The 17,739-nt window shown below is 41.2% G+C and overlaps 1 protein-coding gene across 6 annotated transcripts in view; it reads left to right on the top strand.

The window, feature by feature from the left end:
- The window catches only part of mark3a (MAP/microtubule affinity-regulating kinase 3a), a 45,435-nt gene that overhangs the window by 21,243 nt on the left and 6,453 nt on the right, over positions 1–17,739 (top strand). For 4 of the 6 annotated variants that reach the window (XM_085343405.1, XM_085343403.1, XM_085343404.1 and 1 more), the window contains exons 7-16: positions 363–419; positions 1,886–2,122; positions 2,528–2,647; positions 4,810–4,909; positions 8,496–8,608; positions 9,171–9,318; positions 10,002–10,219; positions 11,089–11,192; positions 14,416–14,688; positions 15,635–15,661. In XM_085343405.1, the coding sequence (XP_085199531.1) occupies positions 363–419; positions 1,886–2,122; positions 2,528–2,647; positions 4,810–4,909; positions 8,496–8,608; positions 9,171–9,318; positions 10,002–10,219; positions 11,089–11,192; positions 14,416–14,688; positions 15,635–15,661 (1,397 nt within the window). Of the gene's footprint in view, positions 1–362; positions 420–1,885; positions 2,123–2,527; positions 2,648–4,809; positions 4,910–8,495; positions 8,609–9,170; positions 9,319–10,001; positions 10,220–11,088; positions 11,193–11,532; positions 11,710–14,415; positions 14,689–15,634; positions 15,662–17,739 lie in introns of all 6 variants that reach the window. The other 2 variants (XM_085343409.1, XM_085343406.1) reach the window with 2 other exon arrangements.

Genomic DNA, 17,739 nt, shown 5'->3' with positions numbered 1-17,739 from the left:
GCGTTTTGTAGTGTTGGTTTCTCAAGACAACACAAATAAAATTCTGTGCAAATCTTGAAGCCTTAAAAATGAAGGGAACTGAAGACTCAAAAATGATCATTTTAAAAGCTCTAAAATGTGTCACTCAAAGGAACTCCTTGTGCCCTGATACTAGCAATACTCGTACGTGCCTCACGAGTCAGACGAATGTACGACAGAGCTACTGCACAAACCTGTTTTCTCACCGCTCTGGTGTCGTCAGCCCCACCTTAGCTGAGTTGTATCTTTCCTGTTAGTTTCAACCACATCTCCTCCTACACCACATCCTTTATCACAGTCTGAGAACATTTAACTAAGCTGTACTTGTGTTTCGTTCGGCACAGATTGTATCGGCGGTGCAGTACTGCCACCAGAAGCACATTGTTCACAGAGACCTCAAGGTGAGTGGTTAAAAATGCAAACACAGCAAATAAAAAAAGATCGAACTTGAATTTTCAGTATTTATCCAAAAGCCTTTATAGGTCACACTGTGGTGTGCATCATGCATCATTCAGTTGAAAGTCATTCATTCAGATTAAAAGGGATCACTGTTATTTTTGTATCCAGCTGGTATTTGTATTGTATGTATTTCTACTTCAACTTGAAGTATTTGAGGAACTTGATCCCCATCTGAACTCCTCTTTCTGTCCTCAGAATCTTCACATTTAAGAAGCTGATATACTGTACATATTATATTAGGGTCAGTAGATTTTAAAGAGTTTGCTGTCCATCATGAATTAAAGGTCACATCAGTCCCTGTTTTATGATTCCCGTCTTAACTCCCATGTTCCCACAGATGAATCCAACACACACACAGCTAGTGAGGCTCATCTTTTCCCTTTTCCGACAGTGTCCTTGGCCACTATGGCCACCATGAAACAAATCTTTGCACCATAGAGGTGGGAGGAGTGTTAAAAAAAAAGAAAAAGTAGGTGGCCCTATAAATTGTCTACATGTTCTCCCGCCTCTTCTGTTTCACAGCCGTGATGCTCTCCATTTTAGTTCTCCAACTATAAATATTGATGCCTCTGTATTTTTATCTCGGCATCAGTGGGAGTAGCTAAGAGAAGAGAGGCCCGTGTATCTGCTCTGCCAGCAGCTGCACATCCAAAGTGTTTCCTCTGCGAAGCTTCATCAATGATCAATGAGTAGGGAGATGACAGAGCAGCACGGAGCTGCTCAGCGCGCGTCCAAATGTCACACTCGATGTAGAAGAGGTATACAAGCCACATTTTAACCAAACACTGTCCCTCGGGCTTGTAGGCCATTTTGTGCCTCTGAGGAATTCTGGGCTTTTTGTGGCTTCAGCAGCAACACCTGCTGAGATTTTGACGGTCAGACATGTTGTGATGAGTGCTGTTTGCATGCAGCTGCAAGCCTCTCAGGATGTCAGTTCAGTGTTTCAGCTGGAAGGATGAGTCCTCTGTGTACTCATCTCAGCTTTCTAATTAGTCTTTCGCCTACAGCTACATGTCAGCAAAGAGCAGATGGCTGGGTTGAAATCTTCATTCATTCACAAAGGAGAAATTATGTGTTTTTTAAAGCCTTATAATCCTGGATTTTTGGACTCATAAATAAATAAACAGGTTTTTGATTTTTGGCACTTTTCTTGACACTTTATGGACAAAATGATTAATCAAGCGACTGCAGAAAAAGTGCTTATCGTGTTTGGCTTTGTCTAAAAAATAATCACTAATAAAGTCTATCAATAATATCATCAAAAACAAACTTCATGCTGCTGAATGACAGCAATACAGAAGAAATAATTATTTAAACATTTTGGCCTTCATGTGGCTGCCTCTCCAACACTGACCAGTGTTCAGTGCTCAGCAGATTGCCTAAAAGTTACTGGTTTGTCTGTTCAAAGGCTGAGAACCTGCTCCTCGACGCAGACATGAATATCAAGATCGCAGATTTCGGCTTCAGCAACGAGTTCACTCTGGGCAACAAGCTGGATACGTTTTGCGGCTCTCCGCCGTACGCAGCACCGGAGCTTTTCCAGGGAAAGAAGTACGACGGGCCAGAGGTGGACGTTTGGAGTCTGGGGGTGATACTGTACACGCTGGTCAGCGGCTCGCTGCCCTTTGACGGACAGAATCTTAAGGTAGCGTGTGGATGACATGATGCTGCAGCTTCTTTCTCATAGCAGAAGGAGAGAGATGATGCTCTTTCTCCATATTTTCTATAAATAAAAGGGACTACCTTATTATATTGGATCCTAGGTTACACAATACAAGATGTTTTTACATTTAGCAGTCCAATTAGAGCAACTGAGAAAGCGATAATAAAAACAATCGTAGTTGTCATTTAAATGCTGTTATATATAACTGTTGGTACTGTCTAGTGTCACATGTACCATGGGTTTATATGGTGCAAATCCTGTGGAAGCTGTTCCAGGTTCTCTTAAATGATTAAAGTAAAGCTTATGCACGATGTTACAGTCTACAAACCAGCCCCTACATTTCTTCTAGCAATGATCTGAGATCAGTCCGTTCATCCTTCTCTGCAGGAGCTGCGGGAGCGTGTGCTCAGAGGGAAGTACCGCATCCCTTTCTACATGTCCACAGACTGCGAGAACCTCCTCAAACGCTTCCTGGTGCTCAACCCGGCCAAGCGGGGTACTCTCGAGGTGAGGGAGGACGCAGAAAATGTAAATATACCTCTTAGTTCTTAACGCACTCCCAGAGCACGTCTGCACCATTGGAGAATGCCATCCATCCTCAAACCCCTCCTCTCAGTCCCTGCATCTCCCCACTGCATCATCTCCTCTGACGCCGACGGCGTCCTGTTTTGTGCGTGTGTGCCCGGCCCACACTCCTCCTCTTATGATGTTGTAACCATGAATAATGCATCGACGTTTTTGTGTTTGTGCCAAAATTGGCTTCTGTGATCACTTCTCTGCCTTCATTTGTGCCTCGAGTATACATCAGTTTTCAAGAGGGTGCATATAACCTACTTATTTAAGTCTGCGTCATTATGAGCACAAAGTACAGCTGCGTTTTTAATGCATTTTATTTATCTCCCGGTTTAAGCAAGATCAAAACGTGCAGTGTGCTAGCGAACACTTCAGTTCGCTTTGAGTAGAAACAGCACACAGTCCTCACGAGTACATTTCATTTTGCTTTAACTTAACAGGAACATTGCTGAAAACAATCCATCTGTTATCAGTAAATCTGGTGTCCAGAAATGTGCTCACACCTAAAATCCATCGAGCATCATGGATGTGAGGATTAGCTGGTTAATAGATGACATGTGAAATATCTTTGGCTTTTAATCAGCACATGATTCTAAAGTGAACATAATAGGAGTTCAAAACTCTTCTGTTAGCAAAATATAATATGAAATTGCCCGTTTGACTGTAAATGAGTTTCATTACATTGTTTTTGTAATTGTGCATTGCCTTTTGAGCAGCATATAATGTTGTTTGATCAAATATTTGGGGTCCAAGAAATCCTCCAGTTATTGTTAAGGAAACATTTGTGCTTTTTGTCACAGTATTAAATAATAGATGAGCAGCAAAAGCTACAAAACTGTAAATGCAAACATGTTAAAAAAAAACATTCATGTATAAGTAGAAATGTGTCTGTAGTACATTTCAAAGTTCCAGCAGAAGTAGGAGGATAACGAACAGCGGTGTTGTACGATCAGACTTCAGCATGTTCTCTGATGAGCCAAATGAAATTTTGACCTCTTAACCAAAAGCATTAAAGGTCCTCAGAGTCCACATACTAAGTTAAATATTACTGGACAAAAATAAATCAGTTTTCCAAAGTTGATTGACAGAAAATGGCAGAAATACCTGGACTTTTTATTTCCGTCAGAACATCTGCGGTGGTTGGAATAATCCAAGTGTTAAATGTAAGAGGAAGAGAGGACAGAGAGAATTGTTCCACAGATCAATGTGTGAATGATCATCTTTTAGCTGTTCACACTCCGCAGTAAATCATTCACACAAAGAAAAATCGTTCTTCTCACAGTTATTTTTGGCATGTAAGCTCTGAACTTGCTATTTAATCTCAAAGCTGATTTTCGCCTTTCATTTCAAGGAAATGGCTTGATTGCATTTTGCTGAATTCTTTAGAGCAGACAGTACGTGAGTTAAAATAAATAGTGCTGGCTCGAATGTCGGGGTCACATCTGTTGGCGTTTGATGCCACACGATTGACCTGGATTATGGCAGCCACAGCAGAGCGTGATAATTAGTTTGGCTCTGTCCTCAGTAAAACCCCAGGGACCAATTGATCAGCTGATGATTGATTAGCGAAATAAAATAAGGGTGCAAGCAAATGTGATGGAGCACAGTTCAATGTGTAGTGTTTCTGGGAAAGGACTGAATTGTAATTAAACCTGAGTGGAATGCCTCATGCACTCGACTTACTGTTTGATCTGTTATTACAGTGGATGTTAAATGCATTGTTAGAAATATAAATCTGTCAAGTTTAGACTTGAACTAACTAGCCCACTGAATAACAATGGACTGTGGCCTCACAGCCCATTGTTCGCCAGTTTCTCCCATTGAAAAGGTGTCCAGATGAATGGATCACCTTTTTTGGGATTTCCTTACCTGGAGGATTGAGCACTCTCAAACGTTTCAAACTATTAGTTTCTCACAGTTTATTCAGGTTTGCCTGTTTTGCCTACAAAACCCTGTAAACTTCTGTGCTGGGAAAAAAGAAAATGCCACTTTTTATTCGGTGGTATGCATGTGTGCCGTCGGCGTTTGTTTTTTGTTTGTTTCTCTTACGTATGTGTAGCCACATCTGTTCTAATTGTCTGTCTTTATTTTTACAGCAAATTATGAAGGATCGATGGATCAATGCAGGATTTGATGATGACGAGCTCAAACCTTACACTGAACCAGAGCTGGACATCACAGATCAGAAGAGAATAGGTAAGGCTGATGTTACTATTAATATCGTAACTGCTTTTTTGCTTGTTTGTTTTCCCCTTTTGAAGGATGGATTGCTTCATCATTGAAGTTCTTTTTAAGTCAGTTTTCTGACTTTCAGGCCTGTCATATACACTGTTCTATAATCAAAAGAAAAAAGTACACACCCCCTCCTTCTCCATTATTACTGTAAAAGCTCAGTCGGTAATTTTCGTCAGTAGTGAGAAGACGTGAGATGTCGAACGTTAGTGGGGTTACGGCTCCACAGTGCAGAGGCAGTCTCATTATTTCAGTGCTGAAGAGCTTGAAAAGGAAAAAAGATGAAACGTGACGATGAATAAATAAATTCGAGCAGCGCTGCTGCACGCAGAGAAGAGAACCAGAGAAGCCTCCCCATCATGCCCTGGATGAAAGCTCTTACATAACTGCAGCTGGGGTCAGCCGTTGGTGCACATGTGTCGGTGCGAACTCCCAGTCACCCAGGAAAACGGAAAAAAGAAAGATGGAGGAGGGGAGAGAATGAGGTCTTGAAGTTGCCGACTAGTCTCTGGATTCTAAACAATGCCTGCAAAAGTTTACCTAAAATTATTACTGAATGAAAACAATGCATTGTGGAGCAGATGCTGTCTTACACAGGAAAAGGCTTCGAATTTTCAGTGTGGATGACATCTAATTTATCTAAAGGCTTCAGCAGCACAAGGGCCAATAGAGAGAGCATTTATTTTCTTAACACCAGGAAACACTGTGAACAGGCCAGCTTAAAGGTGAAACTATTAGCTGATCAATTTAAAGGAAATCCTCAACCTCGAAGGCCCCAAATCCTCAAATGCCTGTTACATTATTGAATTCATAACTGATATATTTATTTATTGGGGTAGGGGATGGGTGGACTCTTGGATAAACATTTTTCACCATTTAGTTTTTAAATGTCTGATTTTATGTGATGCGTGTAAGGAAGTAGTAGACCTGGAGGACATTCTCCATAATTCTTCCACAGTGACATGAGTCTTGATATTTTTAGTTTTGATTCATGCCAGCTGCATAGATGAATGAATGCATATGTGGCTTTAAACCTGAGCACATAAGAATTACATGCCTCTCTAGATTAATTTTCTGTGCTTGTAGTATACCGTGTTGATTAACTGTGAAAAGCAATGAGCTCAGTGGGAATTATTTAGGGGAAAAAAGGAAAAGCACAATCTATCACTGACAGCGTGATCAGCTCATAGCTAAATATCAGGAGGCAACCAAGGCGCTCTTATTCCTTTAAAGGTCCTGGTGTATCTGAATATAGCCACACAGAACTTTTACATAACTGACCTAACCTGTGTAGCCTATGTCAGAATAACTAAAAAAAAGTAGCGTTAACAGATGAATAAAGCCAGTAATGTTACATAATTCAAGCCTAGAAAGTAATCCTTTTTTCTTCTTAGGTAGAGTGTTACCAGATAAGTGTTAAAATGTCCTTTCTTCTTTCAGCTATGAGCATTTTGTCAAAGATTGCAGCCATAAACCATCTAATGAGCCGAGAATCAGAGAGGGAAACACAAGTGTTGGGACGCAGGAGTGAGAAAGATGAGCTTGATCCAACAAAGGACGGGAAAAGATGGCAGATCAGTGGTTCTGCCTGGTTACAGAGGCGCAGCTCGTTTTTTGCTCGCTTTCTCTCTTCCCACGCATGAAACCTGGTGTTAGACTCAAAGTGTTCGTGCCCAGGTGAAGTAGATACTTAGCAATTAACAAAGGAATGAAGATATTTTAAAATTATTGTGCTGAGCTTTTTGTTTCAAAAACTAAAATCATTAAAGCACAAAGAAACCCTCGAGTGGTGCTGAAAATTATACATTTTAAGCCTTTAGAAGTGTAGTAGAAAGAGAAGCCATGAAAATATTTAGTAGTAATAGGTAACATTTTAAAATCAATTCATAAACCCCTGAGGATGCCGTGTAAAGAGTCTGAAATGATGATGAAGCGGTCACACCTCTCTCTTGTTGTCAAGTCTGGCAGCTGAGTTTGTGGTTGAGAAATACATTTTTGGCTACGGCAGCACATCATCTGCACTAAAAAGAGTGTGATTTTAAAAAACGATCTCCTGTCGGACACAAACAGCCTGCACTGACAGAACGGTTACTGGCAGGAAGTCAGAGCCCATCACAGGTCACTGTCACGAAGCCGGTGACTCATTTCTACACCTTTCCTTGGAGACCAGACGCTCCATCTCTGAAGATGGAATCTGCATAAAAAAGCTCTCCAACGTGTCTCAGATAGAAGAGCGTTTTCAAAGATTTATAGACTGCACAGCGTGTAAAAAGCTTTCATGTGATGCATGGTGGCGTAACAAAGTCATATTTCCATTACTTCAGACGACATTGCTGCATTTTTTTTCTTTTCTTTACAAATGAGTGCTACAGTGAAAAACCAAGTGTTCCTACTACAATTTAATGAATTACATTGCAGGTATTTGCTTTTTACTCCTTACACGGTGTAAGTGTGCAGAGATTCATGTACCTTTTTTTAAAATGAACAAAACATGCGTGTACACACACAGCACAAATATATTTACAAATCATGTTGGATCTGTACAGCTTTACCTGGTGTGCTGCCACACATGTGACCTGGACAATGAGGAAGCTTAATGTCAAAGCTGTGCATGTCTTTCTCTGTAAATCTGTCTCCTGGGGACAAATTTGAGTTTCATACATTGCGAGTGGAGACAATTCTCTTGTGTCTTCGCTGCTTGACCAACATTGAAAGGGTAGGTAAGGGTTAGAAACAGATTCAAGTTTGGCTTAAGACTAGATCAAACTATACCCACAAATCACAGATGGACGATGATCTCTCCTTTGTTGGGACTCTTTTTCTCGTTTTTCACGCAGCTTTGATGTGTGGACATTCATTAAAAACTTGTTAGGTGTCTATTTGTTCAGATGAAACACAGCAGATTACATACCTGACTGCTCTGAACCCAACTACAGCTGTGATTTGGAATTTAAAAGTAGTCTGAGTTTAACTTTCGGATTAGACTTTCAGGAAAAAAATGTTGTCCTCACACTCCAAACCCTTTCCAGTCAGCATTGCTTTGCTTCAAAGGTGAACCAGAAAGGCAGGAAGTTGATTAGCTGAACTTCACTGCCTGAAACTTCTGACGTTGCGTGTCTAGCTTGACTACGTTACAAACTTCTAGTGTAATGTAGTCGATCCCGTGATATCCGCTGTAGCGCCACCGCATATCACGGGATCATAAACCTGCACGGCTCAGTCACCAGAATAAACACACACAATTCTTGAATGTGCAAAATCACATTAAGAGAAGTCAGTTTAATAACATAGATTTGACATAAAGTTGATAACCACATAACTTTAAAACAAGTTTTTTAAAAGAAATAGTCATGTTTTGGTTTTGTGCTGTAATCGCCAGAGATCACTGTGAAAGGGTCTAAAATTAAGCACTCTCTCACTCACTTTGTGGTGAATGTAGACCCCAATGAACTGTCAATGATCGCAGTTATCTACAGTGTCCCTTTTAGTTTCAGTGGTGTCGTGAAAAGTGGTTATTAAATTGAGCCTTTGATCATTTTTGCTTGTGCAGACGTGATGGTCGGGATGGGCTACAACTTGGAGGAAATCCAGGAGTCTCTGGCCAAGATGAAGTATGATGAGATCACAGCCACCTACCTGCTCTTGGGCAGGAAGGCCTCTGAGGTACAAACATAACAAACGTCTTAGTTCTTCAGTCGTTCAGCTATCAGTGGTTCGTAAACCAGTGTGTGACTCGGCTATTTATAGACTTCTACCTTGTTTGCAGACTCTCGCCACATATTAAAGTGCATTAAAATAATTGATTTGAAGCATTTGGGGGCTTTTTTCCGTTTGTTAAGCCTAATGGTTTTAAATTTGATCATGTGAAATAGTTCGTTGTCAAAGATTTGGCATTTGGGGCATTTTTTTCAGACGGCTAATTAAGCAGTCATGTAAGTCCCCTTACTGTCCATGAGGGCTTGGTTCTGATATAAATAAAGGTGCAGGAATTGAAACAAAGTGGGTCTGAAGTCGCCATCTGAAGCTCTAAGCTCACAAATGACAGCTTTCTCACTCATCAGAAATAATAGTTTTAAAATGATCCTTTGTACACAAAAATTCTTTTGATCGCGTATCATGTGCCCTAGATTTTTGGTCTGTCTTGACTCATAAATCACATTCACTGTAGTAAAACTGTAGAAACTGAGGGTTTTTGTATGTTCTGTATGTGTCCTTTGTCTCTCAGCTGGAGCCCGGCGACTCGGCCTCCAGCAGCAACTTGTCTCTGGCCAAACCGAGGCCAAGCAGTGAGCTCAACGGCCAGTCGCCCTCCCACCTCAAAGTCCAGAGGAGCGTCTCCTCCAACCACAAACAGAGACGTTACAGCGAGCAAGGTGTGTTGTTTTCTTTGTGTGAAACACAGTGTCGTGGTCCTAGCTTTCCTTTTCAATGTCACGTGAAAAGGAACAGACTTGAAACTCTGCTGTACGTCACCTCTAATAATAAAAGTACTTTTCTGTCAGTTGCTTGTTTTCAGCTGATAAAAGAAGCCAAATCGAAACCTGTCACATGGTAGAGGCACTTTAGCCTTTCCTTTGTTTGCACAGCTCTGTGTTGTCCACTGTGATATAATGCTTTGTCAGTAACCTCAGTTTGCGATGCTTCCTGTCTGTGAGATCTGCAGCTTAAGTGGCAACGCTGAGAACCTTTTTATACTCCAGCAGAAACCCAACATTCAAACATTGTTAACTGTGATTTCAAAAACTGCTGTGGCATTTTCAGCCTTGTGTTTCTGATATTTTGGGAATTTAAGAAGACGACTTTATTCATTTAGTAAATGGTGAAACCTGATTCAAGGCCACCATGGATTAAAAGAAAAACAAACATTGTGATGATGATTATATTGTAAATTGTAACTATAATTATGTTTGACTAAGTCTGGGTCATATTTTTTTTTTTTTTCAAAATGTAGGTTAGATAGAACTTCTTTAAAAATTGTATTTGCTGACAGAGGTAGACGTATTCTTGAGTCATCCCGCAAACGTTACTCTGATAATTATACTTTCTCTTTCTATAGTTGGTCAGAACCTCCCTCCAGGGATGGCTCATCCGAAGAGGAGTCAGACAACTACTGCTGAGAACAGCGTGAAAGAGGAAGGTGGAGTCCAGCTCCGTAAACCGAGCATCCCAGGAACCCGCGGGGCACCACCCTCCAGCCCTCTGCTGGGCAACGCCAACAACCCCAACAAGGCTGACATTCCTGACCGCAGGAAAGGAGCCACCACGGCCCCGAGCGTGAGTGTTTCAGCAGTTGGCTTAAAAGTTAAACTTGATTGTTTGCTCTGTTTTTGTATGAGAGTTTTGGGGAGGGGGAGTTAAGCTAAATGAGAGTGTTTAGTGACAGTGGCTGTCATGGTTACTTAAAAGGAAATTCCAATTTTACACATCAGTGTGTACTTCCTGGCGTTGGGGAAGTCCACTGCATTTAAGGGGAAATAATGGTGTAAAGACTTTATTGTGTTCAGATGCATCTGTGAGAAAATGATGCATAAATGGGTAAAGCTTCCTCTAACAGGTGACATCACATGTGATCCCACCTTGTAAGGAAAAAAAACAAAAGATCAAAGAAGTGAGCAATCGACTCCTGAGCTCTGGTTTTGTGTGTCGATGTAGTTGTCCAGATTTACACAACGAACAATGCCCGAGTATTGTTTAACAATGTGATTCAGTCTCATGGTCTGGAGATTAGGAAATGTTTTTAAGCTGCACTCTATCACTTTAAAGCCACCAAACCATGACGTGGCAGTCTCTGTGTGAGTCACTTCAGATTAATCCACCTGTCCACATCGACCACAGTGAGCCTCTGTGGCGATACAAAATGTGACAGACGAGTACTACTAATATACAATCGAGTAATGCAAATGTTTAAGAGATCAAAGACACGAGGGACATATCAGTACAGTACAAAGGAAACAAGTTTTACTTCTAAAGTCTGCCGCATTGTTTCCAAGTTTAAACAAAACTCATTCGAATTTGGTGAGATTGGCAGCATGATAGACTGAATTTAAGTGCACTGTGCTTTAATTGCTGTAACACATGTTTCTTTGAGCCTTTCATTTAAAAAAAAGGTCATCCACTGAAGCAATGCATTTGTCTGTTTGCAGAATAACACTGCATCTGCGGGTATGACCAGGAGGAACACGTATGTCTGCAGTGACAGAAACAACACAGACCGCCTCTCCGTCATTCCTAACGGGAAAGAGAACAGGTGAGAGTCTGTATGTAGTTCTTTAGATTTAGATAAATACTGTTTTAGAGACTCTTCTACTCAACCTGTGTGAAAATGTATATTTGTATGGTATTTCAAACTCACACTGGTCGAAGTTATTTAAACCCCTTTTTCTTGTTAATAGAGGAAAAAAGGACCTACATGGGATCCCTAGAAAAGATTTCCTTTGTCTCAGTCCCTGATTTTTCTACTCCTTTCTTTCTGTTTACTTCCCCTTTTCTCATCAACTTATCTTCCATTTCTGCCTGTGTGTTTGTGATTCGGGGTGGGGTTTTTGTTTTTTGTCCCCCCCCCCCCCCCCCTGTTACGGCATGACCAGCATGACTGAGATGGCTTGTGCCACTAGCCCCCCGTCTGCCTTTGCAGCCGCTGCATTCGGTGCCTCGTCCAGTTCGGTGCGGCTGAGGTATCAAACTGTCGGCCCTTTGTACGCTTGCCAGGCAGGCTGGGCCACACTGCCCCACTCCTACTACGCTCTGGACTACTGCTCGCCCAAGTAAGACGACAGGGTCTCCAAACCCCCCTGTCTGTCTCCTCTCATGTCTCAGCCCCTGTTTGGCCCCTTGCTAACCCACACATCCAGCCAGCTTCACACTCTGTAACCCTACAACTAAACCATGGACACCATTTCCTGCAACAAACAGTAAGCAAAGTGGTTTTTGGTGCCAGAGTCTGAAATGTATGCTCATCAGCAGGAGCAGGTAAAATGAATTGCTCTAATGACTGGTATACCTCAATAAAATATGTCCTCCTTCTTTTTATTGTTACTCTACCAAAGTCTAGCCGGTCTAACGTGCTGATTCATGGTCAGAATGAAGACCTTTTTAGATATAAACACGAGCCTTAGTGCTACTGTTTGGTTTACCTGATGTTTGGTAACACTGCTGAGGTGGTGTTGATAGGAAGAAGCATTTGTATACTCGGATCTGCAAAACACCTCAGTACGTATTATCTGTATGCTAGTGTTACTGAATCAAAAGAATCATTAGTTTTCCACAACATAAACAGACTTAAAAATGAGGCTTAGTCAAGGTGCTTGTAGTCAATCTGACATGTAACTGCACTGCTATAAAGTCAGACACATAGACTAGGACTAGCCACTTTCTTTTTCAGGAGGTGGCTAAATAAAGACATTTTTTTTCCAGATTTAATTTCCACAAAACTGTCCAAAATCCAGATGATAAATGAAGCAGGGAGACCAAGCAGGTCAGTTAGACAGATAAATTTCTGAGTGTTTATTTCAGACGCTGATCAAACCAGAGGAGAAGTGGAGAAAAATATGCATCTACACACTGAAATCGAGCGATAGGTTAAACTCAGTGTGTGATAATATTTTTCCATGTTTCCATCATCCCTCTGCCAGCCATAAACCAGAGGACCGCTTGGGGCCCCCCCCCCCTCCTTGCGACATTGCAGTAACGCACTCACACAGCTCTGCTCCTGATCTCTCCTCCATCCTCTGCTGTGAACTTTGACCCCTGATTTTCTCTGTCTGGGTCCTGCACCTGTTGGTCTCCGAAATGATGGAAAAGCCCCCACTGCTCACGGCTCCCCTGCTGTCCCAGCTTCCTCAGACCCTCGTCTGTTTCTGTTTAGACTCTTAAGTGATCAGGCTCACAACTCACTGTTTCATTGTACATATCAACAGCTTGACATCTGGGGTGTGAAATTAACAGCTCATTGCTGGTGAATTTTGGTTCCAGCTGCTTTATATACGTTTCCTGTTCTAAAATTGCTCCGAATTTAATGAAATAAATCTCACACACTGGCCTTAAATATTATCATAAAGATGTTTTGGTCATGTGACCTCACTTATACTATTTTTCTTGCCCTGCCGCCATTTTAATAGGTTAACCTAATTTTGTTTCTGCTCCCAGAAAGTCCCAACTCTTCAGTTTGGTCTCAAACAATGTAATGATCTTATAAAGATTTCTCCTGTTATTTTTCTGCTTTGAAGAATCTTCAAATGACTCACAGACACATGAGGACAGAAGTCCTTGTGGCGCATTAGTCGTTTAATCCAAAGGGAGGCACTAAAGCTGGGTTCTTAGACCAGATCTGTGCTGGAGCTCAGTTTGCACAAAATACTTGCACATCTGTGGGTATGAAATGCATAAAATTAATCTTCCAGCTGTATTTGTTTACTGATAATCTCTCTATCATAAATCTGCCTCTTGTTGGTACTACCAGACACTGCTTTATGGATTCAGTTTAAATAAACACTTATGCTCTAATCAAGGGGTCTCAAACATAAGGCCCAGGGGCTAGAAATGGCCCAGCAAAGATGCCAATCTGGCCCACTGGCGGTCTTTGGTAAATGTGAAGGAGGACATACGTTTTAGACTTTTAACTGTATTTTCATAACTTTCACAGCTTGTCTTACTGATGAAAACCTCCCACAACCATCCATAATACACCAAAGTAATAGATAAACTAAGATTTCTTTCATTAAATAGAGCAACATTTCTTTATCACTTAGTAAAACTGAGATGTGCTGTTGAAATTGCACTTCTTCTTCTTGAGATACCTCAGAGATTAAATGTGCACTTCTTTAGACTGACAGAAAGGGGAGTTTCATTGGTCCGGCCCACTTAAGATCAAAGTGGGCTGTATGTGTCCCCTAAGGTAACGGACGTTTGACATCTCTGTTCTAATCTGTTAGTTATGGCTACAACTGCTCAGCAGTTTATAGGGAATGATGATCTTACTCTGTGCTACATGCAGCTTCTGCTTGTGGTTGGTCAGCTGTGTGAGGCCAGTGGTCGCAAGACTAAAACATTCGCTGTAATTTAAAAAAAATGTATTGCAAATTAGTTATTCACAGACTGGCTGTTGCGTCTAAATCCACCAGCTGATGTGCGGCTTTGTCCTGTTGTGATTTTAATTTCCTACCCTGCTGATGTCTAACCTGCAGTATTTGAAACCCATGGCAGTTTTAGAAGTCCACGTAGAATAACCAGACCACACATTTTAGGAATGCAGAGGCACGTGCAGTGACTCTGCACAAACATTTTTCCATTGCAGAAGTGTACTCGAGTATGTTGCACAGTCACAGCTTCTGTGACTGTGTATAATCTGGCTCCATCACACTCTACCTGCACAAATACGTGGAAATGTTCAGTGTGTTGAAGTACACGTCTGCTCTGGAAAAACGGAGTGTAAAACCTGCTTTAATTGTAACTTCCCCCTCCGTCCACTTCAGCAACGTTGCCGTGTCTCCCGGCAGTCAGAGGAACCCGGTGGCGTCCACCCACAGCGTCGCCAACACCACTACGCCCGACCGTCTCCGCTTCCCCCGAGGCACAGCCAGCCGCAGCACCTTCCACGGTGGCCAGCTGAGAGACCGCCGCACGGCCACGTACAACGGGCCGCCGGCCTCCCCTACTCTCTCCCACGATGCCACGCCTCTGTCTCAGACCCGGAGCCGTGGAACCAGCAACCTTTTCTCCAAACTCACCTCTAAACTCACCCGCAGGTAGGCGAGGAAAAGCGTCTGCGCACATTTTGTAGAGAAGTGTGACGGGTTGATGTTTAGCTCCTTTCTGTTCAGTCAGTTTAAAGGTTTAATTTGTTCTAAAGCAAATTTTTTTTTAAGTGATTAAAAACATTAAAGCTTGAATATAAAGAGGAAAGACTCCAGCGCTGCTCTGCTCTGTGCCTTATAATCTACTGTGACTCTGTTCAGATTTGAAGCCAATCAGCACAGTGCCATGTAGAGTTAAGATAAATAATTACATGCTGGAGGAACACTTCACTGTCCTGTACAATGTGATTTATGCTCAAGTCTACATTTGTTGTGTGTCGCTGCCTGGTTGCTGCCAGAAAACCTACAAACACCGTAAAGAAACTGATTGGATATTCAAACATTTTATTCATTACACACAGCAGACCATTTTAGATCATTTCACTTCCATGATTCTTTAAAGATCTTGGGTGGTAATGTTTTTATACGGTAATCATTTCCTGCACTATGCGTGCTTTAGGGCTGTATGTGTTACTATTATACTTGTAGTTTGATATAGTCCATTAAAAACAAAACAAAGTGAAAGCATACATTTTGAATCGAGGTTAGTCTTGTATAGCTTTTCTTTAAATTGCATTTTCAGGCCTCCCTGAAATCTCGACATCAGATTCTTGTGCACTTCTTATTGTGGTTAATATTGTCACAGTGAGAGTCTCGAGTTCAGGTACTGAAAGCAGCAGCCAAGCCAGTGACATCCCACCTGCAATGACTGACCTAAAATGAGGAATTGAAATCATTTAATACTGAATTTTTAAAAAAAAATTACAAATGAATCTTTACCTTTCACTGTTAATGATTCCAATCACCCCATTTTTGTTCACTCATTCGATCTCCCCCTCCCCTTTCCTTCACTTCTCTTTCACCATTTTCACTGTTTCTTTGTCTGATTCTGTTGTAGAAACATGTCATTCAGGTTTACCAAAAGGTAGGACTCTTGTACTGCCTTTCACTCTGTACCAAAACAATGACAACAGTCTCACAGAACAACTTCCTCTGAAACTCTTTAGACGTGTGGGGCTGCTGGCACTGAACTAACACATTGCTTAGCAGAACAGTAACGCTCTCTGGGTGCATTTACACACACTGCTTACAATCAGATTAACGTGACAGATTTCTGTTCTCACATATTAGGTCTACTGACGTGACTCTAAGTAACCCACAGTAACATAATTTAATGTCTAGGTAAGATTGTCCTTAAAGGAATAGTTTGGTTTTATGTGTTATGTATTAGAGGACTTGTGCGTGCAGTCCTCCCTTCATGAAGGTTATACTTTTAGATGGTGGAGATGGATGATGATCTCATAGGTCAGTGATGGCGGTGATATTTCACTTCCTGATTACTAGATTCATTTTAAATGTAACCAGACTCACTGTTGTCTCATTATGTTTCACTATTGTAAATGACACTTAGGACGTGGGCTTGTTTTGTCATTTGTGTGCATGAGCACAAGTTCCTGTTCAGATTGAGAGGGTTTCTGTCTCTGGTTTGACTCTTCTTGGGTTTTTTTTGTCTTTTAAATTTGAGTTTAAGATAAGTGTGCGTATGTGGAAACAACCAAACTCATTTTACACACATACAAACAGCTTACATGAGTCAGCAGAACTGTTGGCTTAAAGCAGGGGAAGCAAAAAAGACCTGGGCAGACATTAGGTCTCAGTACTGTTTTAGCTGTTCGGCTGATATCCGCCCATTTATGGTCATTAAGTGCAGTCAGATGATTAGACTAAATCTGTCACCTTTTGTATGCGAAGGAGGCTGTGATGCAGGTGTAGCCCACTTTCTTTCTCTTAATCTTTCAAGTGGAAATTAAACTCCCCGTCCTGCCCTGGATACTGGATCGCCCAACGCTATCTGTGCTGTTTTGTGTATAAACAGTTTTATGGAGGTGTTTGTTCTGGAGGAGCTATGTTGTGGACCTTTTTAAGCTCCTCCTCCTCAAGCTCAACATCCTGCAGAACGAATATACAGAAGAATCAGAAGCTCTGAATTTTAAGCTTTCACGAGGACAGGAGGATTTACTGTGGGACGATTAGACTTCGTAGCCAGGTGTAGTAAAAAACTAGCAACTGAGTATTGGTGGTAGGTTGTATCAGTTAGCTTTTGTTGACAGCGTTGTCTGAGATGTGTTGGTTTTTTATTTTTAATACACGTATATATCTATTGTACATAAGGGAGCTGTCAATCATTTCATCTTTTTTTATTTAAAAAAGTGACTTAATTGAAATTTATCACAATGGCAAACTATTCCTTTAAGATGAATGCATTGCAATTTAAATAAAAATTGAAACTTCCTTTTGCTTTGATTGGGTTTTACCTGGTCTCTGTGTGTAAATGTGCTCGGGGTGGCCACGGTTGGTCTGGGTGGATAAAGGCTGATTGGGAAAGCAGACCGGACTCCTTGAACAATCAGTCAATTACCCATACAGCAAAAACAAAGCAGCTTGCTACTAATCAGTCGTCATTGCATGCATGAGGTTGCTTCTTACAGCTGCCATTGATTCTTGATTTTAATGACTGAACTCATCGTAGGTTATTCTGCTGCTGCATTATTCACCAAAATATATATTTTCTTACTTTCTTTGACCCAGTTGTGTCAGTAAGAAACCACCAAGGATTATATTTTTATCTGTTTCTAAGCCGTTTAGTACATTTATAAATGCAACTTTGTATACACTGATGTTTTTTGTAGACTTGGTTCATTCCCTTGGTGGGTACAAACATCATGTTCAGAGAAAGGGTCTTCTAAAAGGCACGTCGCTCAGCTTTTGTCTCGTTGCCCTTTATTTTCGCTTTGAAGGTTTTCTGGGCTTTAGTTTTTTACTTTCAGTTTAAGTCAGAAGAACAAAAAAAAGGGGGGGATCACACAGGTATATAATACAGCATTTATTTACTGACAATTTTTGGCTATTTTTATTAAATTTTTTGTAATGTACTAATTAGTGCTGTCAGCATGACGTTAACGTCATTCTAACGAGGTTAACACTGACAGCACTAGTACTAAT

Source organism: Diplotaxodon limnothrissa, linkage group LG19 (genome assembly GCF_057381915.1).
Source record: "Diplotaxodon limnothrissa isolate DT_005_m linkage group LG19, D_limnothrissa_male_GT1.1, whole genome shotgun sequence".
Lineage (NCBI taxonomy): Eukaryota > Metazoa > Chordata > Actinopteri > Cichliformes > Cichlidae > Diplotaxodon > Diplotaxodon limnothrissa.
Note: the sequence above shows the minus strand (reverse complement) of the source record. Positions and strands in the feature narration are given on the sequence as shown.